Raw genomic sequence first — 27,032 nt, 5'->3', positions numbered from 1 at the left:
TATTCAAAGTTCAAACTCCAAGTCATCAAACCAAGAGGAAGAGTTAAACAACTATTGACATTAAATTGAGATATTAACAAAATTATTAGTCAAACAATTTTATTCTTGAATAAATGTAACATTACTGTATTAATGGTTTCTATTTCTGTATACGTCTGTCTCCTTTTTTCTATAAAATATTTATTTTTTAAATAATATTAACCGTTTTGCATTTCCCGTCATTTTTTATTTTATTAAGAAGGCAGGCTTTGATGGGTATGTAAAATGGAACCTTGATCATCATCACAAACCGCTAAAGAATCCTCATCCTCATCCGTTTGAAATCAGGTAGAATCCTCTGCGAAGAAATCATGAAAACTAAAAATAAAACTCTATGGTTTGTTATCATCATTTCTGTCATGTGTCTGTCGTCATAACTGACAGTGACAGTTACAATAAGTTTTGAAGTGGTTTTGAATTTTTGTTATCGTAAAACTTTTAGAAACCAGATAAATTTTTATTTCAACAGAATCTAATAGCACGCCTATATTTTTCTAAAACAAGTTTGTGTATACGAAACGTGAAAAATAATAACATGTCGAAAATTTCCGAAATACGGTTGTTATTCGATGCAAAAGTAAAAGAAGGTATACCAAATCCTCCGGGATCTTTCGATACTCGCGATTTGGAGAGAGTTAAGAGTGATAAATACTTGTACAGAGTGCTGGAACACTGTCAGAATAACGTGCAACTAGCGGCCGATATGCTTTACGACATAATGCTGTGGAGAAAAGAGATAGGAGCCAACGAAATCACTCACGAAACTGTAAACATAGACTATTTGAAGGAAGGTGTGTTCTTCCCTCACGGCAGAGACATAGACAGCTGTCTCTTATTCATAATGAAGGCGAAACTGTACATTAAAAGTCAGAAAAACGTCGAGGAAGTTAAAAAAGTCGTCATATACTGGTTGGAACGCATCGAAAGAGAAGAAGAGGGTAAAAAGATAACATTGTTCTTCGATATGGATACATGTGGCCTGAACAACATGGACATAGAGGTGATTATGTTTATGGTGACATTGTTAAAGAATTATTATCCTAATATGATTAACTATGTCATAGTTTATCAGTTACCATGGATGCTACAAGCCGGGTTTAAGATTGTCAAAAATATACTACCGACTGCAGCTGTGGAGAGGCTCCGTATGGTTAATAAGGATAAGTTGAAAGACCTGGTCGCACCAGAACAGGCTTTAACTAGTTGGGGTGGTAAGGATAGTTATGTTTTTCAATTTATCCCTGAAAATAGGGTAGTTGCTGACAAAACAGCCAAACATGTTAGCTTTGCAGAGGATTGCCAGTCGAAAGAGATGCTTCTTTTAAGCCCGAGTAAAGTGTTGATTTTTAGCAACGACAATGGAAGAATTTCATCGCAACTAACTATAACGAACATGGAGGAAGGTAGCATAGCATTCAAAATAAGAACAACAGCCCCAGAACGGTATGTAGTGCGTCCCAGCGCTGGAACTTTGAACAGTAAAGCGTCACAGACTGTTAATATATCTGTCAACTCTGGTTTCCCATTGTCTATTGTAGAGAAGGACAGGTTTTTAGTTGTGTCTGTCAAAGTTCCAAATTCAAATTTGAACGCAAAAGACTTGGCAGATCTTTGGAAGTCTGGGTCCAGTAAAACAGATGAATACAGGTTAAAGTGTGCTGCACTTGAAATAGGGAATGCACTTAAAAATGAAAAAGCTCCCGACACAAATTCTGTTGAGTACAAACTGAACAGTATACAAGAGAGTCACAAAAAATTAGTAAAGAATTTGGATACTGTAAAGTTGTATCAGATGTTTACTTTATTTTTTACTATTGTAGGTCTTGTTATAGGGTATTGTATTTATAGGAATGTTAAAAATGAATATTGCCATCAATAGAAGCAATGGATATACATATCAATGTTAGGTTTGCTGCATATGTAACATGTTTTGTCTGTGTAGACAATGATGTTAGAAGAAAAAAGGGGTAAGTAGATAGGTTATATAAACCACATTCAATGTTTACAAGTGGTACACAAAAATTATTTCAACAGCACAATGACAGTATAATATGGTATCTATAGCACTCCACTCAGGGTTCCCAACTTAGGGGTTTTCCCCCCAGATTTAGGGGGCAAATAAGTGAAATGGGATTTTTTAGGGGTCTGAAATTTTTAGGGGTATTTTCAGGGATTTTTTGACTCTTTAATATTTTTAAATTGATGATAATTTAAATATTTCTGTCTTGACCTAGCGACTTATAACGACATATAATACGTTATTCTACAACCACTCTGAGGCAACAGGCGGCAATTTTCATCGAATAATAAAAATTGTTAAATTTATTCATTGTCAACATGTATGATTTCAAAAAATCTGAATCTTCAGATAAAGACGTAATATTTTTTCTGTATTAAATATAGACTTTTGAAACATATTACAGCATATTATTTCTAAATTATTATGAATATATATTTTTTAGGGGGAGAACTCAATAATTAAGGCGATTTTTTGGGTTTTTGGCACAAACTTTAGGGATAAATATTTTGGAGAGTTGGTAACACTGACTCCACTTGCCCTTAAATTTGTGAAAAAAAGTGTATGCAGCACTGTTTCAAAAGACTTGATACTTTTTTAACCAGTTTTGCTATGCAAAGGTTGTTTTTATGTGGTAAATGGTTTATAATTATTATGTTGTTGTTTTTTATTTGTATATTAGCACAAAGTATTGCTGAATGCTGGTATTTTGTATGGTAGATGTAAATGTATTGTGAATAATTTAGCTGACAAAAAATTAGCAACACTGTTCAAAACACTTTTTGTTTTCTAACCAGTTTTGCAAGGCAAAGGTTATTTTTATGTGGTAGATGGTTTATAAATAATAATTTATCTTTTTATTTCTTGATTTGTATATTAGCACAACATTAATTATGTTTAGATATAACTAATGATCTAAGATCTTTATTAGAAAATGCCTTCACTTATCAGTTTAATGGATGAAAAATATGTTAAAAAATAGGTTGCCTCAAAATCTCCTGGCTAAACTATCATTTTCATCCTCCTCCTAACATGATAGCCTGCTTCCATCTTAGACTGCACCATCAGATGATATGCAATCTAAGATGGAAGATGGATTGTAGTTGAGGGCTAAAAAGTATTATAAAGAATTAAAAATACACATTTTAAATTTGGAAACGCTCTTCCTCTATTACCTCTGTATAGTCGGACGCAATCTTTATGACGTTTCTGAACATCGTGCGTTAAGCTGCACAATACAAGATTTTAGATATCACTGGTAACCCCTTTCATTCTGAGAGGAGACTCGTGCTCAACAGTGAGCCGAATATGGGTTTATAATGACGGATTCCACCGGTGCGTAAGGACACTTGCACCTTATTTCAGAGATGTAATAAAAGGTGCATCCGACTGTACAGCACTGGTGAAGACTCAAGTGGGTAGTTTTAAATTTTTTTATATTGAATTATGCGAGGTATATCTATAAATGCCTATTTATTATCTATAAAAACTGTATTAGGCAAATAAAACATTTTGTATAGTGTTCAATAGGTTGTTTTTGTATGGAAAATTGCTATTTTCTTTTACTTATACGTAATTATTTAGATTGAATTTTTTTTTTTTGCGTAAATTGTTTAAGCACCAAACAAATTTTATAAGGAAAGCATATTTTTGTTAAAGAATAAATACTTATTTTAATTAAAGCTTTTATTTTTCCTAAACTGATTTCTTTCTTTTTTCATGCATAAAATAAATCACACTCACACTAATATTATAAAGGCGAAAGTTTGTGTGTAAGTGTGTAAGTATGTTTGTTCCTCTTTTACGCTGCGGCTACTGAAGCGATTTGGCTGAAATTTGGAATGGAAATAGATTTTACTCTGGATTAACACATAGGCTACTTTTCATCCCGGAAAAATGTACGGTTCCCATGGGATTCGTGAAAAACGAATTTCCACGCGGAAGAAGTCGTGGGCGTCCGCTAGTCATCAATACATATAAATAAAATTGTCTGTCTGTGATTTTAAGGTACCTGCAGCATTGTTGTGTTTTTGCCTGAATATCATGCATCCGTGTAATGGAGTAATAGAGTTGTAGGTAAACTTAATTATATGTAGGAGAAGCTTCAGGTTAATGGACGCAGGACGGCATTTTTAACCCCTGACGCAAAAAGCGGAGTGTTATACTTATAATTTTACGTGTCTGTCTGTCTGTCAGTCTGTCCATGGCACTATAGCTCCTGAATGGATGAAGCAATTTCATTTTAGTTTGTTATATATGAAAGGTGAAATATGTGCGAGTGTTCTTTGACATGTTTGATCTTTGATAATGATGAAAATCGGTTGAATCGCTCATAAGTTGTGGGGGGTGAAAGTACGTAAGAATAACCGAATGTCTACAAATATAGTCGAGTACCCGAGAATGTGTAATTAATAATATTTTCATGACCTTCGGGGGTTTTGAAAATTTCCAATTTTTGTAGGATGTTCCTTGAATGCATAAAGTTTTAATCGGTTTTTAAGTGACGGTTTTCTATTCACTATCAGCAGGGTTATTATGTATCTTGGTACCTTCAAATTATAAGAAAGATTTTTTTTAATCGGTTTGCCTTTTCATTGTACTTAGTTCATTACTGCTAGAACTTAGAACCATTTAAAAAATATTCGTATTTCCAAGCTGACAGGCTAGAGCTTAAACCCGTAGAGCCAGTTTAAAAAATATCAATGTACTCTATGGATATGGTCTTTTATTGTTCTTGGTCTATTCTCTGTCTAACAATTAGTGTTCTGTGGTGTCTATTGTCTATCAATGTCTATAGCGTTCGATTCGACGTTCGTCACGTCAGTCGTCAAGTGTCAACAATTTGAAAAGGAAAACTTGGTACATGAATTAAAGTACAAGTACCTACCATTTACATTTTACAGAACTAAATTAATATTTCCGATTCCGCTCTGATTATTCATGCGTGTTCACCACATCAGTTACTCTATTTGTGTTCTATTCCAATTTCCAATCACTGACTCAGGTGTGAGGACACGATGACTAATTCCGATCTAAAAGCTCTAGTCCAGGAGAAATTGAAGGAGGTTCCGGACCACGGTTTCCATCCACTGGACGTGGACAGGCTAAAAGATGAGAAATACTTGTTACGCGTGATGAGGCACTGTGAATACGACCCGAAGCAAGCCGCCGATATGCTCTGGGATATATTTACTTGGCGCAAATCGATATCGGCGAACGAAATAAACGAATCTAATATAAAAATGGACTATGTACAGGAAGGTGGACTATTCCCTCACGGCCGCGACATCGATGGGTGTTTGCTATTAATCGTCAAATCGAAAAAACACGTCAAAGGTACGAAAGACTTCGAAGAATTAAAAAAAGTAATCGTCTATTGGTTTGATAGAATCGAAAGAGAGGAGAATGGTGATAAAATCACGTTGTTTTTCGATTTAGACAACTGCGGTTTGAATAACTTGGATATGGATTTAACTAAGTACCTAATTTCACTGTTTAAGAGTTACTATCCGAGTTTTTTGAACTACATACTCATTTATCAAATGCCGTGGGTTTTGTCTGCAGCATTTAAAATTGTGAAGAATCTGCTGCCAGCGCGAGCGATTGAAAAGATGAAATTTGTGTCTAAGGAGACATTACATGAGTTTGTCGCACCTGATCAAGCTTTAGTTTGTTGGGGCGGTACTGATAACTATGAATATGAGTTTGTCCCAGAAGGTCGGAACCAGAAAAAGGTAACATTCGCAGAGCAAGGTGACCACTCTTTAGGTGAAATGTTGAGTCTAAACCCAAATAATTTGATAGTCTTCAAAAACGAGAACGAAGAAGTCACTGGACAGTTCACTATAACAAATATGGATGATAGCGCTGTCTCATTCAAAATCAGAACAACATCTCCAGAAAAATTCAGAGTAAGACCTAGTTCTGGTTTCTTAGCCAAAGGCGCGTCACAAACTATACTAATTGTCGTCCAACCGGGCTTCCAACTCAAAAACGTGATGAAGGATATGTTCCTAGTCATGTCGGTACATATACCAAAGACTGATTTGACTCCAAAAGAACTGAGCGACATATGGGCGAATTCGTCTGGCAGCAAAGTTGACGAATACAGACTAAAATGTCAGTTCCCGGTGAAGGAATTGCCTAAAAATGGCAATATGGAGGTGGCGACACAAGAGAAACCAGAATCAATAGCCAATGCGTTGAACAATTTGCAGATGGACTACGAACTACTTCACAGGCAAGTAGACAAACTAAAGATGTACCAGTTTTTTACTTTACTCATAACCCTCGCAGCGTTGATACTAGGGTTCCTCGTTTACTTGAATACAACTGAAAATAATAATTATTGCTCTCGCATCTAGCCTTTGGCGATCGTTTCCGAGATATACGCAAGTGTTTGTAGCATTATCTACTGCCTCTCTATAATTTTTTTATTCATAAATGTTGTATTGTTTGTCAGTTACTGTTGTTTAGTGTTTTTTGAGGGAATTTAGGGAATACTCTGGTTGTTTTCTGTATATTTTGGTATTTATATTTAACTATAACAACTTTAGTGATAAATGTAAAAAAGGGAATTCCCACCACCCGGTAATTTACTTTAATTTTTTTTTGTGTCATGATATATTGTGCAATCAGCCAAAAAGACTATGAGCAGATGGGTTTTAGGAATGTAATGAAAAAAAATCATCTTTAATTTGTCCACAAGGGACATGCTAAGATTGTTAACCATACAGCCTGAGTTTTACTATTTTTGAAGACTTATGATTGGTTTGTTTGTATAAAAAAAAAATTACAGCTTCAAATGTTACTTTGCCGCTTTGATTTTTTTTTAAACATTTTGCCTTAGAAGACTGATAAAAAAAATGGGTTTTTTTTTGAGAAACATACTTTTACTAAGGCAAATATTTAACCAGATCCTTATTTATACATCATATTGACGGCCTCCGTGGCGCAGTGGTATGCGTGGTGGATTTACAAAACGGAGGTCCTGGGTTCGATCCCCGGCTGGATAGATTGAGAGTTTCTTAATTGGTCCAGGCTGGTGGGAAGCTTCGGCCGTGGCTAGTTACCACCCTACCGGCGAAGATGTACCACCAAGCTATTTAGCGTTCCGGTACGATGCTGTGTAGAAACCGGAAGGGGTGTGAATTTTCATCCTCCTAACAAGTTAGCCCGCTTCCATCTTAGACTGCATCATCACTTACTATCAGGTGAGATTGTAGTCAAGGGCTAACTTGTAAAAGAATTAAAATAAAAAAAATATTATCATCCTGGTACCTGGTGGTATACCTGGGTTCCCTGGGCTGATGTTGTTTGGAACGGTGGGCATTTCCCTTTACTAATAAGGCAGTAAATGTAAGTCAAAGATCTGAATTGGAAAATTTCTTACCTATATGATTATTGGATGAAGTGTTTAAAGTGAAAATTAGTATGATGAAAAATATATCATTAGTAGTTGGCCTAAAAATTGCTAACCAAACAATTATTAACCATTATCAACTATTTTTAATGATAGTATGGTTAGGAGCATTGCATGTCTGTACTTCCAGATTGGATTATCATGAAAATTCAAAGGAATTATAGGAATTACATTTTCATTTATATTAAAAGAAATTACAACACAAAATCACCAATTAGCTGCATTTAATGTCCATGATTTCATATTATGTACTGTTATAAAGTATTTCTAATTTTTACATACAAATGAGTTAGATAAGCCACAAATGTCCTTTGTACATTTTTAGGACATAATGTGTTATTAATTTCGTTTAAACACTAAAAATAAGTAATAAGTATAAGAATATAAATTATAAAAATGAAAAAAATAACAGAACATTATTTTGCAAAGTAATAAATCAATTAAAGTAAGTACTCAAATAATTTAAGTTGATTTATATTAGTCAATCTATGAAGATTTATTTCCTGTTTAAATAAGGCCTCAAAATAGGCTAATTAGGGTTGCCTCCCATATCTTAATCTCAGCATAACATAATTGCTTCCCACCATTTGTACGCTCAAATCTTCTAAACTACCCAACAATGCAGTTTTCTTCATTAGATAGATAGAAATAATTTATTTGTTAACACAACACGTAACTACATAATATACTTAAAACTAATAATAATTTATGTCTTAAAACTATTTAATGGCAAAAAAAAAAACATACATACAGCCAAACGTAGAACCTCCTCAGCTACTACTATTGTGAGTACATCAGTACCCACAACTTAGCATAACATTAGGGTTTATTCCCCGTGGTCCCTGCGCCGTAGTCCCTGCAGGGACCACGGGGAATATATTCCCCGTGGTCCCTGCAGGGACTACGGGACTACGGCTAAAAAAATCGAAATTAGTTAATAAATAAATGATGATAATGGTAACAAACATAAAAAAAAAAAACATACGTGTAGAATTGATAACCTCCTTTTTTGAAGTCGGTTAATAAGATAGATTTAATCAATAAAAATACGTTAAACGTATTCCCGATTAATAAAACATAAAAAAAAAATGAAAAAAAATAAATAAAAAAACATACGTGTTTCTACACGTATGTGTGATTTTTTTGATAACCTCATTTTTTGAAGTCGGTTAATAAGATAAATTTAATCAATAAAAATACGTTAAACGTATTCCCGATGACGTTAAAAGTATTCTCGATTTATTGAAAATAAATCGAATATAACATTGATCACTACATATTTTTAATTCGGCAGTATTATATGTCTCGCAGGGACCACGGGGAATAAACCAACCTTAGTTTATCTAGTTTATTATAAACTGTATTGTACATTATTTCAGATACTTGATATTTAGAGTAAATTAATGTAGGCAAAAATCTAAAGTTTGACAATTTGTTTTGTGATGCATAGAAAATGGTGCGGTGAATGAAATAAAGTCCTTTTTTTAGTTTAATATAAAAAATACTTGTTACTCATTAACTAACATTAAAATGGTGTTCAGCAGTGAGATTTATTTGCTAAATGTAAGAAATTAAATATCACGTGTCTCAATCGTTGAAGGAAAACATCGTGAGGAAACCTGCATACCAGAGAATTATCTTAAGTCTCTGCATGTGAAGTCTGCCAATTCGCATTGGGCCAGCGTGGTGGACTATTGGCCTAACCCCTCTCATTCTGAGAGGAGACTCGAGCTCAGCAGTGAGCCGAATATGGGTTGATGACGAAGAAATGAATAATTTGTTTTCATCATCACCAAATATATATTATTTTGAAACAGCACACATTTCTTTTATGTAACTAACAAAATGTACTTTATTTTTATAAAAATAAAAAGAAGGTGGCAACCCTAAGGTACCCTTGGTAAGGACCCAGATAGTGGTCCACTATTTGTTCAAACTAGACCACGACCAAGCTCTACCCCCTTATTTATAAACACAGATTAAGATTTAAAACTAAATTTTCTTCAAAGAAAAGTGGACCTAATCACAGTACTGTTTAAAGTTCACTTTGGAGAAATTTGATAAATCCTTTATGTTTATAAATAAGGCCTGGGTTTTTTTAAAGTAAAAGTAATTAACAGAATACAATGTAAGACTGCTACTAGAATGTGTCATATTAAAAATATGTTATTTATTTTAAGTTACAAATAGATTATTCGGTTTAATGATGCCTCAAGTGTATATTACAATAGTACAATCTAATAATATAATCTCATTATTAATGATTTTAAACTTATTTCGTGGTTTAAATAAATATTATGAATTATCCGTTTAAATATTATGAATGATATTTAAACGGGTACATACCACGATAAAACGACGAGATTTTTATTGTCGATATTTCGACCCAGTTGCATGGATCGTGGTCACGACGGGACTCTATGTTCGTGTCTCTATGATCGTGGTCCCGTCGTGACCACGATCCATGCAACTGGGTCGAAATATCGACAATAAAAATCTCGTCGTTTTATCGTGGTATGTACCCGTTTAAATATCATTCATAATCTCATTATTTTCATGTTTCTTGCAAGTTATGTAATTTAAGATTTTTCAAATTTCTACCCCCTAAAGGGTTAAATAGTTGAAGTATTTTTTAAATAAGTTGTTCAAGTACTTGAGTTATAATTTTGTAATATGTTTAGTGGATTATTTAATGTGATAAAACATGCGATAATAAACATAGAAAGGGGTAAAATGGGGGTAGAAATTTTACATCGATTTTCATGAGGACGAAATGGCGGGTTGTTCACCAGTAATAAATAACATTCCATTATTTATTATAAGTGTATAATCAAAATTTGTGATATTGTGCATCTATGGAGAGCACGCTATGGTTTATCGGTAAACGGGTTTCTATACCTCACACCTTTTTTACTGTTGTGTCAATGCCACATGCCACCTCCTGTATCACTGGTTGTTGGTAAACGGGTTTCTACTGGTTGCTAAATAACGGGTTGTTGGCAAACAGGTTTCTATGCCACCTCCTGTATCACTGGTTGTTGGTAAACGGGTTTCTATGCCACACGCCTCCTGTTATATCAACAGTTTGTGGGGTTAGTAAACGTACAGAAGGTGTGAGTTTTAGCCGTGTTTCTTATTAAACTGATATGAATAACACGGTTTAGATTCTAAAATATTGGTCATATTTAAAAAATTGACAAATATTCTTTTTAATCTAAAACAAAAAAAAAATGTGATTTTAATTTCGAATTTATTGTTATTTGGTCTTGTTTTGTAATTAAACTTATTTGTTTATTATTGTAGTGTTTAAGTTTTTTGTTTATTGTTAATAATATCTGTAATTTTAAAGAATGTATGGGGAACATGATTCAGATGGATATGATAAAGAAAAATGTTTAAATATATATATATAAATCATTCTGAAGGTTTATGGTTTTATTTCGAACCCATACGGGGCCCTTAGTCATGAGCTGGTTCTTGCAACGTCAGCACAATAAATTGATAAGAATAACACAGCTTAAATTCTAAAATATTGGTTATATTTAAAAAATTGACAAATATTCTTTTTAATCTAAAACAAAAAAAAATGTGATTTTAATTTCGAATTTATTGTTATTTGGTCTTGTTTTGTAATTTAACTAATTTGTTTATTATTGTAGTGTATAAGTTTTTTGTTTATTGTTAATAATATCTGTAATTTTAAAGAATGTATGGGGAACATGATTCAGATGGAGATGATAAAGAAAAATGTTTATAATATATATTTAAATTATTCTGAAGGTTTATGGTTTTATTTCGAACCCATACGGGGCCCTTAGTCATGAGCTGGTTCTTGCAACGTCAGCACAATAAATTGATAAGAATAACACAGCTTAAATTCTAAAATATTGGTCATATTTAAAAAATTGACAAATATTCTTTTTAATCTAAAACAAAAAAAAAATGTGATTTTAATTTCGAATTTATTGTTAATTGGTCTTGTTTTGTAATTAAACTTATTTGTTTATTATTGTAGTGTATAAGTTTTTTGTTTATTGTTAATAATATCTGTAATTTTAAAGAATGTATGGGGAACATGATTCAGATGGATATGATAGAGAAAAATGTTTAAAATATATATTTAAATTATTCTGAAGGTTTATGGTTTTATTTATTCTCTTTCGTTAACGGAACAAACACATGATATATATACTCAGAGGCACAATTATCCGCCCTCTTTAATATGACGCGAGTATATTAAAGTGGGCGGATAATTGTGCCTCTGAGTATAGTACAGGAGGTCGTGATAGCCCAGTGGATATGACCTCTGCCTCCGATTCCAGGGAGTGTGTTCGAATCAGGTCCGGGACATGCACCTCCAACTTTTCAGTTGTGTGCATTTTAAGAAATTATATATCACGTGTCTCACACGGTAAAGTAAAAACATCGTGAGGAAACCTGCATACCTGAGGATTTAATTTTTTTTTTAATTGTTTCCATATAATGTGTGAAGTCTGCCAATCCGCATTGGGCCAACGTGGTGGACTATAATATTAGCCTAACCCTTCTCATAGCCGAGCCGAATAAAGGTTATTAATGAGAGCCGTGATAGCCCAGTGGATATGACCTCTGCCTCCGATTCCGGAGGGTGTGGGTTCGAATTCAGTCCGCGGCATGCACCTCCAACTTTTCAGTTGTGTGCATTTTAAGAAATTAAATATCACGTGTCTGCAACGGTGAAGAAAAAACATCGTGAGGAAACCTGCATATCTGAGATTTTTCTCAATTATCTGCGTGTGTGAAGTCTGCCAATCGGCATTGGGCCAGTGGTGGACTATTTGCTTTAGGTCAAATCTCATTCTGAGAGGAGACTCGAGCTCAGCAGTGAGCCGAATATGGGTTGATAACAGTGTGCCTAGTGGGAGTTTTCAATATTTTCATACTGTTACTATCGCGTTGACGTAAACGCGAATTTCAATGGATATGAAACAGTTGTACAATAGTGCCACTAGATGTCGCTGTTTCAATTACTTAGAAATTCGCGTTTACGTTAACGCGACAGTACTAAACTGCCACTAGGCCCTCAGTACAGTATAAACCACAACCCTGCTCGATGTGCGCTGTTTACCAACAAATGTTAGAAATAAAGGTAGAAAACGCATGTCATTTCATAATTTATTTATTTTGAATTATGTATTGTTTGCATTGTTATTGGGGTAGAAAATAAAAACAAAACTAACAACAATATTATTTTTATTAAACACTTTTTATATGGAACTCCTGGCCTTCTAATTTTTATAACTTTGCTTTACGGCTCTGCGTTCTAGTCCTTTTGACCATTATTATCATAGATTTACGATTCGGTACAAGTGACTATTGAATTTTCTCAAAAACCACAGACGATACAACGCTGCCAACTTTCCCGCCAAATTTGAACTGTGGCGTTGGTATGACGTATTTCAACTTCATTGTCTCCCCAAAGTGTTTCAAAAGCTCACTTTCCGTCCAATTGCAAGATGTTATAACAAAAATACCTGAAACAAATATGTATGCTTAATACACAGAATAAAGATGATGCAGAATGAGTATGTACAAGCAGCGTGGAAAAGACGGTGGAACCCATAAAAAACGTCATGCGTCTCCTTGAAATCCGCATATAGAAACTTTTTTCGCAATTTGTATTTCAAAATTTAACATTAACATCAATTACGTAAATTAATATAATAATTAATAAAAAAATACTCCATCTTATTTATTTAGTATTCGTGAATAGTTTTTAAAATATTTAAAAATATAAGACGCCATTTTTCTTGAATAATATTGAAAGTTACTGATGCGACGGTTCGTGTCGTACTGACTCGAGAATGTATCTATTACTTTTGAATTTTGTATTTAAAGCGGCTACGACACCGTCGTGTGCCGTACGCTCTATCAGTATATTAATGATTAATCTGTGGTATAATGGTAAATGGGACCTTGGAGCAAAGCATATTGTACTTTTTGATGGTTGAAAGTTTGTTTGTTCTTCATTTTTACCCGACTACGGCGAAGCCAAAAGGAAGGGTAATGATTTTGGCAGTCTATGTATGTATGTATGTTTGTTCTACCGTAGCGCCAAAACAACTGAACTGATTTTAATAAATGAGGTGTCAAAAGATTCGTAATAATTCAAATTGAGACATAAGCTATCTTAATTTTATAAAAAAATTATTAGACTTACAGTTTTAAAAAAATATTCATTAATCATAAGAAAATACGTAGTATAACGTGATTCAAGAATTTTTAAAATTCAACCCCTAAAGTGGTGAAACAGGGGTTGAAAGTTTACATTGATTTCCACGCGGACGAAGCCGCGGGTGTTTCTTAGTTGGTCATATTTAAAAGAAATGACCATTGACCTCTTATAATAAAAGGACGCACAATCATGTAGAAAATTTCACTAAAAAACTTGCCAATTTTGCTTTGACAGTATAATTTTCTTTACCAATAAAATTATTGGTAAAGAAAATTATACCTAAAGGCCTTTAAATATAGTCCAATATTCAATAAAATACCAATTGCAGAGTAAATTCAACCTTAAGAATTGAGTTTAAGGTTTAAGGAAATTGCAAATGCGACTACTTGAATTGAGTGCCAAGAAGTTGTGTTTGGCACTCATTGAGTGGGGACATTTTTTGGTCGCTGATTGTGCATCCACTTTTTAATAGGAGATCGATGGAAATGACAAATGTTTCTTACCATTATCATTTAGCATATCACAAGTTTGCTGTATGTATGTTTGTCTGTTTTGTGTGGCGTTCTCTGGGTTGAGACTGATGGCGTCATATGTGCCTTTGTCATGCGCCAGACCGAACTTGCAGCCCAGCTTCTGTACATCGTCCGTGATAATGTCGAACACCTGGAATATTATTTATGTATACAGGGTGTCCTGTAATTAATGGATAATACACCACTACAAAACTAATTTGAATAGTTATTAAAAAATCCCTTGGGTGACATAGGATACTTAGGGTAGTGGTTGGTTAGGGATAGGGTAAGGGTAGGTCAGAGGTAGGGTAGGGGTAGCGTGGGGGTAGGATTTCACGCGGACGAATGTGTGGGAGTCCGCTAGTTTTATAATAGTTGACGACTCAGTCAATGACGTTAGCCCAGTGAATATGACCTCACCTCACTCTCAGCCTTTGGTTCGGAGGGCGTAGGTTCAAATCCAGTCTGTTTCATGCACCTCCACCTTTTCAGTTACGAGCATTTTAAGAAATTAAATAACACGTGTCTTAAACAGTGAAGAAAAAACATCGTGAGGAAAACTGCATTCCTGAGAATTTTCTCAATTCCCTGCATGTGTGAAGTCTGCCAATCCTTATTGGGCCAGTGTAACCCCTGTCATTCAGGGTCCCAAGGTGCTGGTGCGACCCCGCACCAGAAAGTGCATTATTGGTCGACCCCCCACCAGGTGGACGACATCAAGAGAGCCACAGACATTCGCTGGATGCAGACAGCTCAGTATCGTGATATTTGGAAGTCCCTACATAAAGCCTATGTCCTGCAGTGGACTCCAGCTGATATTATGATGATCATGATGATGTAGTCATGGGGACAGTGTAGTTACCTGAAACCTCACTGAAGGGAACTCACTCTGGGTCACCTTCTCAGCCAGGGTTATAGCTTCCTCGCAGTAGTCTACGCCCAGCAAGTCAGTGAACCCATGCTTTGCTAACTCTGATAATGTGTACCCATTGCCACAACCTAGAATAATATTGACTACATATTATTACACACTTTATATTAGCTTCACTTGAAACTATGTATGTAAGAATTTGACCCACATTCTGATGACCATACACTAGTTAACAGTGTTGCCAGGAGGTTACTTTTGTAACCTTTTAGGTGATTTTTTGACTGCATTGGTAACTTTTAGGTTACATTAATAAAAAGGTTACTTTTACGTGATATTTCGGAATTTTTAGAATTAACTTACAATTTCGTATATCTAAAACAGAACAGTCGTTAAATCAAGAAATGCGGACAAATGCTCAAGAACTCATCGATGTTTCTGTGTCAATCTCACTATAAATGAAGACGTTACAATTTACGTTGCGAAATAAGCAAGTTGCAGTCACATTGAATTTCTTAAAAAAATCAAGTATGAATTTGAAGAAATTAACGTCTATTGTTTTTAAATCCTTGCTCTTTAATTGTATTTTTCTTATCCCATAAGTAAAAGGCAAACAATCAGGGCCTTACTTAAGATGATTCTATTTACGAGTAAAATCTCCTTCGGTTTGTAGTAATTTAGTACTTGGCTAGTATTTGTAACAGACAGATATTAAAAAAAAAAACAAAATTACTTTAGCCCCCAGAGGCTGAAATGGTGGTTTAGCCATGCTGTGGAACGCCAAAATCAAGAGTAGTAGTAGTCAAAAGGTTACTTTTTACACAAAAAGGTTACTTTTTTTAATATTTCGGGTAACTTCTCATAAGATCCAACTGGCAACACTGCTAGTTAAGAAACGTCATTACAAATCCAATATGGCGACCTTCCCAAGATCGCAGACTGGATTTTTTTTTTTACTCAAGTTAGCCCTTGACTACAATCTCACATGATGGTAAGTGATGATGCAATCTAAGATGAAAGCGGGCTAACTTGTTAGAAGGAGGATATAAAAAATCCACACTGCTTTCGGTTTCACTCAACATCTTACCGGAACTTATGTTTGTCAGTATGTCTATGTTGGTAGGGTGGTAACTAGCCACGGCCGAAGCCTCTTAACAGCCAGACTTGGACCAATTAAGAAAACCTTAATTGGTCCAGCCGCGGTTCAAACCCAGGACACCTGTCTTGTAAATCCATTGTACATACCACTGCACCACAGAGGCTGTCAAATTTTTGTCAATATTGAGAGAGGTGTCTATCATGCTATAGAAGGAAAGCTAAACCAATCAAAGCCATGTGATGTCGACACTTAAAAATATAATCTACATACCTAAATCAATAATCTTGGTGTCCTTATCAATACCACACTTGCAAATCCAGTCAATGACTCTCAATGCACTGTCCTCTCCGAACCAAACGTCCCCTGGATCACCATGCTGATCAAAGTTACTTATTTCCTTCGTGTAGGCCTCCTTCCAGTACTGATGGGTACCCAACTCCGATGAATCCAGTTCTCCGTCCTCCATAGTAAGCCTGCAAAAACAAAAAGGTTTTTTTATTAAATTACAAGGTAACCTGTGTTACCTGATGATATGTGACGAAGCAGTTATTAGTCTAAAATGGAAGAAGGCTTAATACGTACAGACAATACTAATACCTCTGACAATTTCAGCGTAGCACTAACGATCTTTGCCTGTCCTATTTAAAAAAAACAGTAAAGAAATAACCTTTTTTTTTTTTTATTTTAACCATGCCGGAAATCAAATCTCTGTTTTACATACATGTATTACTATATCAAACTATTCTTTCAAAACAGGTTTAAAACATAATATTAAATAATTATAACAATAAAGTTATTGTGCCTAACCTCTATATTTCCTTACAGCAGATAGAAGTTAATACATGAATTACAGCGCTTGATAATTCATATTTAATAAATTTACATTGGTTTATTACACCAACTTCAGACAGAAATTCTTAAGCCGTGTATAGCCAAAATATCAAAATTAAATATTCCGATATATTATAAAATTCGATGTAAACAAAACAGACAAACGTTTAAACTTTAAAAATAAATTAAAGAAAAGTTAAAAAAAACACAGATTGAGATTAATAATTGACAGTGACTACTTCCACAGATTCTAGTAGTTCTAGTGTTCCAAGTTTAAATAAAAAGCCTGAAATTAATTTTTAAAATGACGCATCGATTAAAATTATTAATACAAGGATGTTGAGAACCTCAGGAAAAAACTAAATCAAAAGTTCCATTATTTAAACTTTTTTACAACTTTCCTTTTAGGGCTGATATTAGTCTGAGGATTCTTGTCAATTTTTGTTAAACAAATTTTTACATATTGCTACACAGTTTTTTGCGGTAGAGAGTAGAGATGTCAATATTCACAAAAAAAAAGAAAAATTTCTAAATCGATTTAAATCGATATTTTACAAATCTATCCCAATTCTTACTGTTAAAAGTTTTGTCGTCTAAAAGGTAAATATGCAAATTAGCAAAAGCTCTTTAGTCTGTTATATTATGATATTAAATTAAATTGAAGAGACAAGTAAGAATTATCGAAACTAAAATTTAGTAACATTACAAAAATATTAATAGTATTTTCACGCCACGAAACTATTCAAAAGAGAGCGGCAAACGCAAATACGCAACATACTGAACAATATCAACACAAAGAGGCGCAAGATATATTTAAAAATGTGTATTACCTTTACATGTAATTGAAATTTGGATAAATTCGCCTGAATTTAAAATATAAAATCTATAAAAAAAGCGAATCACTCAGTTTAATTAATGATGCATCAATTTAGAATTATATCGATGTAACTCGATTTTCTCAACTAAAAAATCGATGTATAAACTAATCGATATAGTCACTATCGGCGAATCGGAAATCGGAATCGATCTCATCACATTTCGCATACCTAATTTACGGTATTCGTTTCATACGTCAAAAAAATTGCATTAAAAAAATTAAAAAATAATTTTGTCACCGCATTTGTTACGACAAGTAGCTAGTTATTGCTTGTGTGGATAATAATTTCAACTCAAATATTCAATGAACTATTAAATTATAACGAAATTGTGTGATGACTGTGTGATTTTATACAAACTTTGATAAAAAAATCATATTCGACGTATTATTAGGACATAAAAGTGTGTAATAAAAGTGAATTAATTCATAAAGACCTAGAAATCGATACTCTTGTCTCTTGCAGTGTTTAATTGTGTGTTTATTATTTATGTTGTGTGATAGTTCAAATCAAAGGCGTGTGATCGACCTGTGCTCATTAAAATTCAGCGAGTGGTGTATTTTACGTAATTAACTCGTTTATAGTGTATTGAAAACGGTATCTTGGAGTATATATGTGAGTATGAACTACGAAGTATTATATTTGTTCTATAAAATATACGTATGTGTTCCGCTTTGATTGTGATGTTCATTTTTTTTATTAAATATTTTTTTATTTATGTAGGTATAGAAAGAAGAAGTATAAATAGGTATAGAATGTATCATCATCTGCTGTGTTTCACTTTTATTAAAATGTTCTTTTTTTAAAACTAAAACATAAATATATAAATATAGTCTTTATTAGAAAAAAGTTGAACCAACTTCAAAATCACAAACATAAACTAAAAAGCAAGAAATAACATTGTATTGTGCTACCTTCTGATCACTTTGAAGGCGGTGCCAAACCAGTGACGTATTAATTAAAGCTGTTTCTGAAAGCACCACAGGAAAGAACTGATTTCAATCCTTAAACTTTATGACTTAATCAGCTCTATTTACATAATGCATCACTGTAAATCAACATACTAACTAATTGATATTGTCATTATTTGACATTGGCACCGCCTTCAAAGTGATCAAAAGGTAACACAATACAATGTTATTTCTTGCTCTTTAGTTTATATGTTGTGATTTTGAAGTTGGTTCAACATTATTGTTAAAAAGATTTTATTTATCTGTTTTTAGAGTGTCCTAGCATAGTGAACGAAAGCGCTACAGTATGAGCAATTTCATTATTTTCATATTAACACAAAATTGCTGATCCGATTTTCATGAAAATTACTTAAATAAGACCAATCTGGAAGTATATAAGTATAAGACCAATCTCTTTCGAACAAAAAAATATTTGGTTAAGAAATCCTCTTCCAAGTTAGCCCAATACTTTCCTTACCTGAATAACATCATCAAGATTGACGGCCGCGTGGCACAGTGGGTAGTGACCCTGCTTTCTGCATCCACGGCCGGGGGTTCGATTCCCACAACTGGAAAATATTTGTGTGATGAGCATGGGTGTTTTCCAGTGTCTGTGTGTATTTATACATTATATAAGTATTTATATGTAGTATATAATTGTATATTAATATTATAATATCAACTATCTTAGCACCCATAACACAAGCTACTCTGTATGCTTACTTTGGGGCTGGATAGTGATGTGTATTGTTTAAGTTTATTTATTATTATTATTAAAAAAAATAAAAAATGTTATGATCCACAAGGTCTAACCCTTGGATCAAAAAGGCTTATAATCTGTTGTGATAATAAAGTGTATGTAGGTTTCAAGTATTGGTTTATCAATTAACAATGATATTCAAGATAATATGATAATATACAACATGCAAAAACAAATATGAAATCAAATTAAAATGCAGTAATTTCAAGTAGGCTCAGTTCACAAGCACTTTTAGAACATCAGTTGGTTGATTGTTTGTAAAGACTACCACCGGTTGAACCTACCCATATTCCGCTTACTGCTGAGCTCGAGTCTCCTCTCTGAATGAGAGGGTTTAGACCAATAGTCCACCACGCTGGTCCAATGCGGATTGGCAGACTTAGGCGACACACGCAGAGAATTAAGAAAATTCTCTTGTATGCAGGTTTCCTCATGATGTTTTTCCTTCATCATTTGAGACATGTGATATTCAATTTCTTAAAATGCACACAACTGAATAGTTTGAGGTGCATGCCCCGGACCGGATTCAAACCTATGCCCTCCGACGTTGAAGGCAGAGGTCATATCCACTTGGCTATCACTGATACTATACTCTTACCTTACCTTATCAGCTGATGGACGTCCACTGCTCTTGCATGGATTTCCAAACAAAACGGTCTTGAGCCACCAGCATCCAGCAGTTCCCTACAACCCGCTTGATATCCTCGGTCTACCTAGGGGGGGGGTCGCCATTCCAGCACCTTAGGACCCCAACATCCATCGGCTCTTTGAACTATGTGGCCTGCCCATTGCCACTTCTTCTTCTTCTTCTTTATTCTGGGCCGTTTCCGCACTTAGCCATTTGATTGGCCGTTGTGCGTGGGTCCCTCCGGTGTAGGTTCCCGCTGGATTTATTCCATCCAGCCGAGCTCGCTCCAGAAGCTTAGCAGGCCGCCCAGGTCGCCGATAGCCTCATGGAGTGTCGCTGAGGAGCCAATGTAGGTTGCTCGTTGTTCCGTTACGCCTCTGCAACTGAGCATAACGTGTAGCGGTGTCTCGTCCTCCTCCATGCAGGCTCTGCACAGAGGACTGTCTGTCATACCTAGAATTGAAAGGTGTTTGTTTAGTGGGCAATGACCAGTTATGAGGCCAACTACTGTTCTTAACTTATCTCGTGGAAGGTTTATAAGTTTCTTTGTTAACCTTGGGTCGGGGCTTGGAAGTGCCTCCTTTGTATGTCTACATGTGGTTATACTGCCCCATAGTTCAGCGTGGGTTCTGATGGTTTGTTTGTGCAACCATGTTTTGTATTCACTGAATGGTATGGGTACTATTGGTTCGGGTCCTACTACCTTCAGTGTCGTGGCGCGACGCGCCAGTTCGTCAGCCGCTTCATTACCTAAAATTCCGCTGTGTCCCTTTATCCATCTTAGGATGACTGTGTTATTTGTTGCAAGTTTTGTTAGGGCCTTGTGACAGTCCAGCAGTAGTTTTGACGTGGTCGAATGTTTTGCCAGTGCTTTTAGTACTGCCTGACTATCGCTAAGTATATTAATGTTAAAATTTGTTACCTGTCTGTTGGTCACGGCAACAGCCGCAGTTGTGATGCCGACGCATTCTGCCTGGAAGACTGAGTTGTGCTTACCAAGCGCTTGTGCAATCCGTATATTGAGGTCTTGGCAGTAGACTCCTGCTCCAGTACCTGTGTCTGTCTTTGACCCATCCGTGTACACATCTAGGGTGTCAGGGTTTGTGTAGCAGTTACTAGCTTCTTCTGTATTGATTTTGTATGTTTTGTCCATCACGAATTGTTTTTGTGTTTTATCACATATCCACTCCATACATGGGTTTATTTGTATTCCCTCTTTTAAGATGTTGGTGTGGGCTGTGTTTGTGTGTTTCCACAGTCCGCATGTTTTTAGTCTGAGAGCTGTAAGCGTTGCTTCCTCTTTTATATGGAGATGTAATGGAGGAATTCCTAGTATTACCTCCATTGCAGCTGTCGGTGTTGTGCACATACTGCCCGTTATGGATAGCAGTGCTTGTCTTTGGAATTTTTGAAGTTCCTGTTGAGTTGTCGTTTGGATCACTTTTGGCCACCAGACTATAGATGCATATGTCATTGAGCTTCTTACAACTGTAAGGTATAGCCACTTCATTATGTGCGGTTTTAGTCCCCATGTTTTGCCTATCATGCGTTTGCACTGACATAGGATGATTGTAGATTTCTGAATTTTCGTTTCAATATGTTTTTTCCAGTTCAACTGTTGATCTAGTGTTACCCCTAAGTATTTTACCTCTGTGGTTAACTTTAGGGTTACTTTGAATAAAGTCGGTGTTTTTGGAAAGTTTGGTTTTCTTTTATGTGTGAACAGAATAAGTTCTGTTTTTCTGGGGTTAACAGATAGTTCGTTAAGTGTACACCATTTTTCTATCTGTTTGAGTGCATCTTGCATTATTCCACTTAGGGTGTTTTCATGTTTTCCTCCTATAAGTATTGTTAGGTCGTCAGCGTACCCTATTGTGAGGAAGCCATTGTTGTTCAGTTTACTGATTAGTTCATTTACCACCAGGTTCCATAGGAGTGGGGATAGTACTCCTCCTTGAGGGCATCCTCTGGCAGCAATGGCTTGAGTTTTACCATTTATGTTTATTTGTATCGCCCTGAGTGATAAAAGGGAATTTATCCATTTTCTTATTGTTAGAGGTACATTATGCCGTTCAAGGGACTTTTCTATACTGTTGAACGTGGTTTTGTCGAAAGCACCTTCTATGTCTATGAAGGCTCCTAGTGTTGATAATTTATTTTCCATGTTGTGTTCTATTTTGTTTACCACTGAGTGTAGGGCTGTTTCTGTGGATTTGCTGGTACTGTAAGCATGTTGGTTCGGGTGTAGGGGGGTGTTACTCAGTACCCCATCCCGTAAAAATCTGTCTACTAACCTTTCCAGGGTTTTTAGCAAGAAGGATGTTAGGCTGATTGGTCTGAAAGCTTTCGGATCAGTGTAATCTGATTTACCTGGTTTTGGTAGGAGGATTACTTTCACATCTCTCCATAGTTTTGGTATATATCTGTAAGCTATGCAGGCTCTGTATATTTCTGCTAGCCATGGTGTTAGCCATTTCAAACCCCATTGTAAAAGGGCCGGAAAGATGTCATCCGTACCTGGTGATTTGAAGGGGTGGAATGTGTTTATTGCCCACTGTATTCTGTTATGTGTGACTATCTTGTTGGCGAGTTCCCTGTCTGATTCTACTGGGTTGTAGGTTTCATTTATGTTTGTCCAGTCTGCAGAGTCTAGTATTTTGCATCCTGGGAAGTGTGTTTCTAGAAGAGTCTCACTTACTTCTTTGTCGTTTTTTGTGTAACTACCATCGGCTTTCTTTAGGGAGCCTAGTATGAGGGCGTTGTCTTTTGCAAGGATTTTCCTTACTCTGTTAGCTTTCTCACATGATTCTATGTTTGAGCAGAACCGGCGCCACATTTTTGTGTCCTTCTGCCTTATTGTTTTGTTGTAACTGTACTGGTGATCTTTGAAAGTATCCCAGTCTTCATCCTTCCTGGTGTTCTTAGCTTTGTTAAACAGTCGTCTAAGATTATGTCGCTTCCTTTCAAGGTCGGGGCTCCACCATGCATGCATTGGTTTCTGTTTTGTTGTGCAGGTCTTTATGGGACAGGCTTTTATGTAGCATGACGTGATGACATTAGTTATGCTTGTCACGTTGTTGTCTATTTGATTTATTGTCTCGATTGTAGTGTTATGGAGTTCGCTCTCATTCCCATAGTTGCTATGGAGTAGTGTTTTATATAGTTTCCTGTTTGTTTTCCTTGGATTTCTCCGTGGTGTGTCCTGTGCCGTGGTCAAGTTCAATTCGAAATGGATGCGTTGATGATCACATAAGGTGAGATCATCAGACACATGCCAGTTTCTTATTTGATCTATTACACCGTTAGACGCCAGAGTTATGTCTACTATTGTTTGGGAACGGCTCGTGATAAACGTTGGTTTCGAGCCTTTATTTAAAACTACAAGATTAGTTGTTAAAAGATATGTTACAAGTTGCTCACCTCTTTTGTTGTTTTCGTTGCATCCCCATAGGGTGTGATGTGCGTTGCTGTCTACTCCAATTATGAGGTCAGTGTTTTCGTCCTCACAGTATTTTATGAGGTCCGTCATCTCTTTTGGTGGTATATGTTCTTCTATGGGTAGATATAACGATGCCAAGACTAGTGGTCTTGTCCTAGCACCGGTTTGTTGTCCTATGCCACTTTGTATTCTTATTGTTGTTATGTCTCTGAAACAGAATTGTGTTAGCATTGTCGCTGTGATACAGCGAGGTATATAAATACAAGTTCTCGGTGGAGTTTGTTTACTGTCATAAAGAAACTTACCGTTGCAGTTGCCAAAACCACATATGCGGTTTCCTCTGACCCACGGCTCTTGGATCAGCACTATGGTTTGGGCCCCCTCCTCCAGTTGTTTGCGTAGAGTAGCCGTTGCAAGGATCTTATGCTGGAGGTTGGCCTGTACTATGTCTACATTACTGAAGATGGATATTGATGGAGTTTATTGCGTCCCGGGGGACACATTTCTCCAGTAATGTATACAGCGGAGCTGAGTCCGCCATGTCGTCGTCGTCTGAATCAGTTGCGTCTGTGCCTGATGCCCTTTCCCATTTCAACCCCTCTAGAGTGGGTGTGATACTTGGTCCGGGGCGCGTCTCTTCCCATTGCATCCCACTTGTTGATGGTGTGATGCTTGGTTCGGGACGCGTTCCTTCCCAATTCATCCCACTTGTTGAGGGAGCGGTACTTGGTCCAGGGCACGTCGTATCGCTGTCATGTCCGTCCTGTACAGAGTCCGGTAGTTTTTCACAAACTGTCTGTGTGATTGTCTTCGCGGCTGCGTCTGTCTCAGTATTGTCCTGTTTTGTGGAGGTAGCTTGACTGGGCGGTATATCACTAAGTTCTTCGCCAACAAAGAACTTGAGATATATCGTCCCAGTGGAATAGGCTACCCTCCTGTCGTTGTCCAAAATGGTGTCGATCTTTTCCTGGGGTATTCCTAGTATTAGGAACACACCTGGAAGTCTCCCTTTTGTCACCTGGAAGTTTTTGAAATTATGTAGGGTCCAGCTGCCGATATCATACTTCGGGTTCTGCCGTAGGAGGATCCTGTGAAGTTTGCCGATCTCTCCCCGGTAGTTGGGCACGTATAGTGCTCCTTTCACCCTCTTCGTGATTTCGCGCTGGTTTATTATTTTAATTTCGAAGCCCTCCCTTGGCGAATTCAGCCTTGGTAAGACCGCGTTCAACCATTGAAGGGCTTGGTCGTCTTCACACCACATTTTCAGGACGCCTTCACTGAGGAAGGCTTTTCCTGAGAAGGTGGGTGCATGGGTTAGAGGAACTCCAGGAATTGGATCTCTAAGGCAAGCCTCGAAAACCTCCTCCTGGATTTGCTCTTGCAGAGTCATCGCCTCTGTCTGCGTCATGTCAGCCCTAGGAACGAGGGTGATTGCGACACTCAGATGTTGTTGGGTCGCGCCTGCGTAACTCTCCCTCGTTCTGGTCTGTCCGATTGTCTTGGTTCTTTTTGTCTGGCCCCTTGGTGAAATGGAGTCATCTAGCCTGCCCCGTTTAAGACTGGGCTGGCTATTTGACGGGTTGGGGTTTCTGTCCTCGTCAGCCCCACCACCGCTCCGCCCTCTCCAGTGTTTGTTGCACCGGGGTGCGACGGGGTGTTGCTGACGTTGGCCAGAGGTGTTTGCGCATGTAGCGTCCAATGTTGGTTTGGCAGGCTCCGCCGGAAGGTTTTCGCCGGAGATTTTCTGGACTACAGCAGTGCTGCGGCTTGTGCCTGGGCGTGGGACGACAGTCTCCGCGGGGGGCAGCCGCTGTTGTGCAGACTGCCCGCCGCTTTGTCCGTACAAGCCCCCCGTCTGGGCCTTGCCTGTCACTGTTGTAGTCCTTTCTGTCTTCGACGTCTGCCCGCTTAGGCGTGTGCCTGAAGGGGATGCAGTCTGTAAGTCCGTCTTGTTTCTCTTTCTTTTAGGTTTTTTCCGCTTGTGCTTGGATTCTACGTTGGCCCAAGCGGATTTTATATCTGGTGGAGGGACGGCCATCGCGACTGAAGTCATATTTATATCGGAGTCCTTGTTAGCTGTGGTCGGGCATGGTTGCAAGTCGGGTGCTGTCAGGGTAGTTGGGTTAGTGGTGGGTTCGTTTTTTGCTTGGTCATCTGTCCTTTTTACATAGCCGAGTCGTTGGTTGCGCAATGCGCAAGGCGGGTTCTCGCCCCCCCCAGAATACGCAGGGCGGACTGTAGCCACACCCCCGTCCGGTAATCCAGTGACCGGCGGTGTCGCTACAGCGGAGGATTGTCCGTTTCCGGTACCCCCCTGGGGTAGTAATTGTCTCTTTGAATCCGTCTTCATGGTTTAGTCGTATGTGTAGTTTGTAGAGTGTAGTGTGAGCAGTGAATGTATAGTTGGGGACGTATAAAGGGTAGGAAGTGGCTGGGTAAGGGTTTAGGTTCCTAACTAAGGGATCAAGGGATAAGGTTTTGGGCACCCTGCCAGAGTTGGGTGTGTCCTCTGGCCTGACCGTTCTGGATCAGTCTTTTAGAGGTGATTTAGACCTCTTGGCCACTGGTTGCCATGGTGTTGTCAGGTTATTAACCGCCGCCTGGGGTTCGGCGTTGACCCTTTTACAGCAGGTATGGTCACTCCTGCAAACCCTCCTCCTTTTGCATCCGGGCTTGGGACCGGCATCGGCGGAGTTTCCCATTGCCACTTCAGCTTCACAACCCGCTGAGCTATGTCAATGACTTTGGTTCGTCTGCGGATCTCCTCATTCCTGATTCGATCACGCAGAGAAACTCCAAGCATAGCTTGCTCCATCGCCCGCCGAGTGACTTTGAGCCTTCTAATAAGGCCCGCATACTCATTTATCTGTATTTACTGTAAAGTTGTAAATTTAAATGGACAGACAGAGAGCGCAATTATTATTTTATTTATTTGTTTAAATGTAGAGATAACAACATGACTAAGAGACACAGTGTTTGCTTATCAACTAATTGATATATTAAAGATAAGATAATTCATTTATATGGTTTTATTTATATAATTATTAAGATAAACCCACATTGGTTTGTATGACCCAATTTCAGAATTTTTATCTAATGTACATATTATCATAATTCCGGAGGGTGTAGGTTCGAATCCGGTCCTGAGCATGCACCTTAAACTTTTTGGTTTAGTGCATTTTAAGAAAATAAATATCATCTCAAACGGTGTAGGAAAAACATCGTGAGGAAATCTGCATACCTGAGAATTTTCTTAATTTTTCGTTGGGCGTAGGTTCGAATCCGGTCCGGGGCTTTTCAGTTGTGTACATTTTAAGAAATTAAACATCACGTGTCTCAAAACGGTGAAGGAAAACATCGTGATGAAACCTGCATACC

The 27,032-nt window shown here is 36.9% G+C and overlaps 4 protein-coding genes across 6 annotated transcripts; 2 read left to right on the top strand and 2 right to left on the bottom strand.

Moving 5' to 3' along the window:
* Nucleotides 1–405: 405 nt before the first annotated feature.
* On the top strand, nucleotides 406–3,738 carry LOC112053637 (motile sperm domain-containing protein 2-like). Its single transcript, XM_024093121.2, has one exon. The coding sequence runs from the start codon at nucleotides 575–577 to the stop codon at nucleotides 1,916–1,918; it is 1,344 nt and encodes a 447-aa protein (XP_023948889.1). The 5' UTR covers nucleotides 406–574; the 3' UTR covers nucleotides 1,919–3,738.
* Nucleotides 3,739–4,850: 1,112 nt separating this feature from the next.
* On the top strand, nucleotides 4,851–11,257 carry LOC112053628 (motile sperm domain-containing protein 2-like). The gene has a single exon (XM_024093108.2). The coding sequence runs from the start codon at nucleotides 5,074–5,076 to the stop codon at nucleotides 6,418–6,420; it is 1,347 nt and encodes a 448-aa protein (XP_023948876.1). The 5' UTR covers nucleotides 4,851–5,073; the 3' UTR covers nucleotides 6,421–11,257.
* A 1,436-nt stretch (nucleotides 11,258–12,693) lies between these two features.
* LOC112053689 (EEF1A lysine methyltransferase 2) lies at nucleotides 12,694–17,204 on the bottom strand. Of its 3 annotated transcripts, none has more exons than XM_024093196.2 (6): nucleotides 16,979–17,204; nucleotides 16,754–16,809; nucleotides 16,442–16,644; nucleotides 15,067–15,203; nucleotides 14,196–14,355; nucleotides 12,694–12,991 (listed from the first exon to the last, which is right to left on the bottom strand). In XM_024093196.2, the coding sequence occupies exons 3-6, from the start codon at nucleotides 16,635–16,637 to the stop codon at nucleotides 12,831–12,833; spliced, it is 654 nt and encodes a 217-aa protein (XP_023948964.1). In that variant the 5' UTR covers nucleotides 16,638–16,644; nucleotides 16,754–16,809; nucleotides 16,979–17,204; the 3' UTR covers nucleotides 12,694–12,830. The 3 variants fall into 3 exon arrangements, with proteins under 3 accessions (XP_023948964.1, XP_023948974.1, XP_023948955.1); XM_024093206.2 differs by having other exon boundaries at nucleotides 16,769–16,809; XM_024093187.2 differs by lacking the exon at nucleotides 16,754–16,809 and having other exon boundaries at nucleotides 16,979–17,202.
* Nucleotides 17,205–19,907: 2,703 nt separating this feature from the next.
* On the bottom strand, nucleotides 19,908–26,004 carry LOC128199657 (uncharacterized). The gene is made up of 3 exons (XM_052890052.1): nucleotides 23,960–26,004; nucleotides 23,636–23,862; nucleotides 19,908–20,668 (listed from the first exon to the last, which is right to left on the bottom strand). Exon 1 carries the CDS (start codon nucleotides 26,002–26,004, stop codon nucleotides 24,109–24,111), a length of 1,896 nt encoding a protein of 631 aa, XP_052746012.1. The 3' UTR covers nucleotides 19,908–20,668; nucleotides 23,636–23,862; nucleotides 23,960–24,108.
* Nucleotides 26,005–27,032: the final 1,028 nt, after the last annotated feature.

This window comes from Bicyclus anynana, chromosome 27 (genome assembly GCF_947172395.1).
Source record: "Bicyclus anynana chromosome 27, ilBicAnyn1.1, whole genome shotgun sequence".
NCBI lineage: Eukaryota > Metazoa > Arthropoda > Insecta > Lepidoptera > Nymphalidae > Bicyclus > Bicyclus anynana.
Note: the sequence above shows the minus strand (reverse complement) of the source record. Positions and strands in the feature narration are given on the sequence as shown.